General features: G+C 39.8%; 1 protein-coding gene across 7 annotated transcripts in view; it reads right to left on the minus strand.

Moving 5' to 3' along the window:
- Positions 1-4,300, minus strand: part of LOC112161942 — a gene marked incomplete in the record, with an annotated part of 43,533 nt that overhangs the window by 30,926 nt on the left and 8,307 nt on the right. For all 7 annotated transcript variants that reach the window (XM_024297549.2, XM_036214122.1, XM_024297532.2 and 4 more), the window contains 1 exon segment: positions 1,115-1,183. In XM_024297549.2, coding sequence (XP_024153317.1) covers positions 1,115-1,183 — 69 coding nt within the window.

The raw sequence follows: 4,300 nt of genomic DNA on the forward strand, positions 1-4,300 counted from the left end.
TGTTGATAAAACCAGAGAGATGGTCATCGACTTCAGAAAGAAGAGTACTGCAGCGCAGCCCCTTAGCATCCTGGGTAAGGACTTTAAGACAGTGGAGGAGTACAAGTACCTGGGTGTGACCATTGACAGCAAGCTGAGCTGGAGGACCAACAGCACAGCTGTCTACAAGAAGACCTGCAGCAGACTTTATTTCCTAAGGAAGCTGAGGTCCTTCAATGTATGCAGCAAAATGCTGGAGATCTTCTACCAGTCTGTGGTAGCCAGCACCCTGTTCTTTTCTGTGGTCTGCTGGGGGGGGCAGCATCACTGCGGGGGACACCAACAGGCTGAACAAACTGATAAGGAAGGCTGGCTCCATCATCGGCTGCAAGCAGGACACCTTTGAAGCTGTGGTGGAGAGGAGGACCCTCAACAAGCTGCTATCCATCATGGATAACCCAGACCATCCTCTCCACCCAGTTCTGGACAAACAACAGAGCGCCTTCTCCAAAAGGCTCAGACAACTCCGCTGTTCCAGGGACCGCTACAAGAAATCATTTCTGCCACATGCAATAAGATTGTACAACTCCTCATCCGTCTGTAACAGATAACTCACCAACGGACTTTTTACATGACTCTGTTCATTACTGCCTCAATTTGCACACTCCAGCACTCCTTTCATCTTGAAGGTTATAACTACCCAGAAGGTTAAGACAGTAAACAGGAAGCGAAACAGGAAACATAACCCAGTGTTTCTCAAGTTGGCAGGATGGGTTGGGCGGTACAAAAGTAGTCATGGTTACATGCTACAAAATTTGTAGGAAACGCTGTCTGTGGCCATTACATTTCTCATTAATCGTGTCATGCAAGTCATACATGTGTTTCTATTGCACAGGTCTGTAAATCACCTGTTTTCTGCCATTTGACATGTGAAACAGTCCTAGTAAAATAGAACAGCAGTAACAAATGGTTAAAGTTATACTTTGTTTCATGTATTCCATTTCTGTTTAATGACCCATTACAAATGTTTGGTCCCGTTGAAAACCATTTTTATTTCAATAATAATCATTAACAGAATTATTAAAAGACATGAAAATGAAAAATTTGAGTGAAGGTAGATAAAATGTACTCTCACCTTTTTATGTTTAGAGGAAAACAAATGTTTCTTGAACTGATTTACTTTTGGAAACCTTGAAGAGCATACCTGAAAAAAGAAGAGAAAAAAAAAACCCACCATGACCAAAAGCTAGGAAATTGAGTCATATTGCCCTGGATTTTTGAGACCATCTAAAAGGCTGGATCCCTACTCCTCTAATTGTATGTGCATTTGAAATTTTAATGGGTTCTGAACTTGTTTTTTTCCCCCCTCTTTTTAAACGGGAAGGGGGTAGGAGGACTTGGGGCTTGCCATCACCAGAGTGATTCCTGATGCAAGCAGCAGAGACGAAAACACATTTCTTCACGAGGGAGTGCTCTGAAGCCCGGAAGTCTACATTTAGATCCAAGTAATGATGCTTGGCTTTAGCATGACTTTTTAAAGTTATAAAACCCATGTTATGCATTTTCTGAGCGCTAGAAGCTACGTTCCAATGTAGATGACCGGCGACTATTGATGACATCATTGAGTGGTAGTAGAGCGGGGCAATATGGTTGTTTAAATAAATATATAAAAATAAAAATCTAATCTCCGATTTTTTCATTACAGATTTGATTTTAATCATTTTCTCTCCTGTTTTTACTTTTTTTTTCTTCTTTCTTTCTAAACAAAAATTGCAAATGACAGAATATACTTCACGAAAACTATTTGGTTTTAACCCTTTTTTTTGGAAATTGGCTCGAACACAAAATACAACTAAATACAAGCTGTAAAGATGTTTGTAGACCACAGCAGCAGGTGTTTTGCGAGCTACCAATAGCTGGTTTGATGCTTCAAGTTTGAAGTCTCAACATCAGTGACCAAAATCTATTTTTTGTCTCACCAGCCAAGTCTGGTTGGTAGATTTAAAAAAAAAATCCAGATAAAATTATTTTTTTAAAAAATTAAAAAGAAAAACCATAGGTGTTTTTTATTAATATGTTGAATGCAAACAAAGATTAAGTTTCAACATAATTAAAACATTAGAAGAAAACTTTTTTTCTAAGGAACTCCTATATTGACTTCTAATCAGTCTTTGCTCTCTGCTTTTGTCTTCACAGTGTGAAGTGTTTTTTCCAATCACAAGTGTTTCTCTTTTTTTGGTGGAAAAACTCCTCCATTAGAAGAGGGATGCCAGTCAGTTGTAGTCTGAATCAGCTAAAGAGAGGTTTGACTTTTTTTTTTTAGAACATTAAATATCATTAAAGGGGCCATACCATGATTTTCATCTGCCTTTCAGAGCAAACTATATCCATTTATATGATCATATATTACCTTAAGAACACTAAAATACAAATTAGTTATAAAATACAAGTCATTTTTATGGTTCGTTTTAATATCCGGAAGTAAAACAACTTGATTTCTGAAGCTCCGCCTTTCGCTCCTTGTCGGTCCCGCCCATTTCAAGACATCTATCTTGAGCCTGCCTCCCTGAGCACCCTCCATGTGATCAAACTTTGTAAACAAAACCATGCGACTAAAGAGCTCTTTAGTCATTTACGGCAGCTATAGGAGCGGGACAAAACAGAAGGCCTAGATAGATGCGCCGCGGTGTCCAAATGCTTGCCAAGATTCGTCCCAGGACTTGCCAGAGAGCGGTTCTTGGTACAGGAAGGTAGTTCTCCCCGCCAGGAGACAGATTCTGGTGGCAGGGAACCACTTCTGCCCCACAACTCTGCGGAGAAGGTGGGTGTGCTTTCGTTGTAGTCTGGGGGCGGAGCTTGCAGAACAGGTTCTTACCAAAGGGAGTGGTTGGCATCGTGCTTACATCAGCACGTGTCCACCCACTCATTTCGTGGGTTTGAGAGGGGCTGCTGTAGACAGCGCAGGTTAAATGCCCTTAAATGCATGAATGGATCAAAATACCACTTTGGGGTTCCCCCATAGGGAGGAATGAACAGTATAATGCACTTAAAATCTCAAAAAGTAGAATTTTTTAATGGTAGAGCCCTTTTAAAGTAATTCATGAATGGTATGAACATGTTTTGCTTACTGATCCAAATGTAATATGTGATCTTACATATATAGATATAGTTCACTCTGAAAGGCTTAAGAAAATCATGGTAGGGTCCCTTTAAAGTCAAACTAAAACATTCTGAGAAAACAAAGACGAATTTAAAGGGCAGCACTGATAGAAAATGACCCCCCCCCCCCCCAATTCTGCCTCCAGTGTCTCCGTTTTTGTGCTTCTCTCTCTCCCTCTCAGAGCAAGCTCCTCTTAGATAGCCGTTGCTTTCACATCTGCGGGCGAGCTGACCTTTCTGCGAACAACAGAAGCCCAAGGGAACATAGACTTAGGAAAATAACATCTAGATTTTCCCCAAACTAAATTGTCTAGAAAATGTGTCAAAGTCAAAACTAGGGGGGAAGATCCAGCCCTCCAGTTCATTTTATTTTATTGCTAGCTGTTGTGGCCAATTTACGCTTTTTTCAGTTTTTTTTTTTTTTAAATATATTTTGAAGTTTAGCTATTTTTTTCAGCTAAATGCTAGCCGTTTTGGCTAACTTACTTTTTTTAAAAGTTTTTTTAGGCCAATTTGGCATTTAACTAATATTTTAACTGGCCATCAGCCTTAGCGTTTTCAGCTATCAGCACTTGCATCCTCAGGGGCCAAATTCAGCTTACAGCAGTCACACTAGCATTTATCGCAGGTAATGCTATACATCTAGTTCATAATTATGTTAAAAAGTTACCGTTTAAGTTTTAAAAATGTGGTTTTGGAGTGTTCAATCAATGTTTATCCCATTAGGCCCGCAACCTAAGGTATGTTTTGCATTTTGGCCCCTTGTGTGATTGGCCACACAAAGACAGACAAACACACCCTCATTCACACTTACAGGGCACTTTTAGAGTAACCACTTAGCCTAAATAAATAATGTTTTTGGACCTCTGCGTAACCTTATGGAGTACCCATGTCCACAAGGTACTTGTACTTTTACTTACAATACAGATGAACAACCATCTCTCACAATTTCTACTGCCTTCACCCGATGTCCTGACAAAGGCAGCTAACAGATAAAGTAGCCAACAATAGCAAGATGTGTTTTTGTCTTCACAATGCTTTCTTCTCTTCCAGAGTCTCAGGATTTAGACTCAATATAAAGATAAGAAGACAAATGTCCTTTGATGGTTAGTACTCAACACAGTTGGTCCATTAGTGCAACCACTTCAGAAAACATTTTACA

The sequence above is a fragment of the Oryzias melastigma genome, linkage group LG11, assembly GCF_002922805.2.
Source record: "Oryzias melastigma strain HK-1 linkage group LG11, ASM292280v2, whole genome shotgun sequence".
In the NCBI taxonomy this organism is placed as follows: Eukaryota; Metazoa; Chordata; class Actinopteri; order Beloniformes; family Adrianichthyidae; genus Oryzias; species Oryzias melastigma.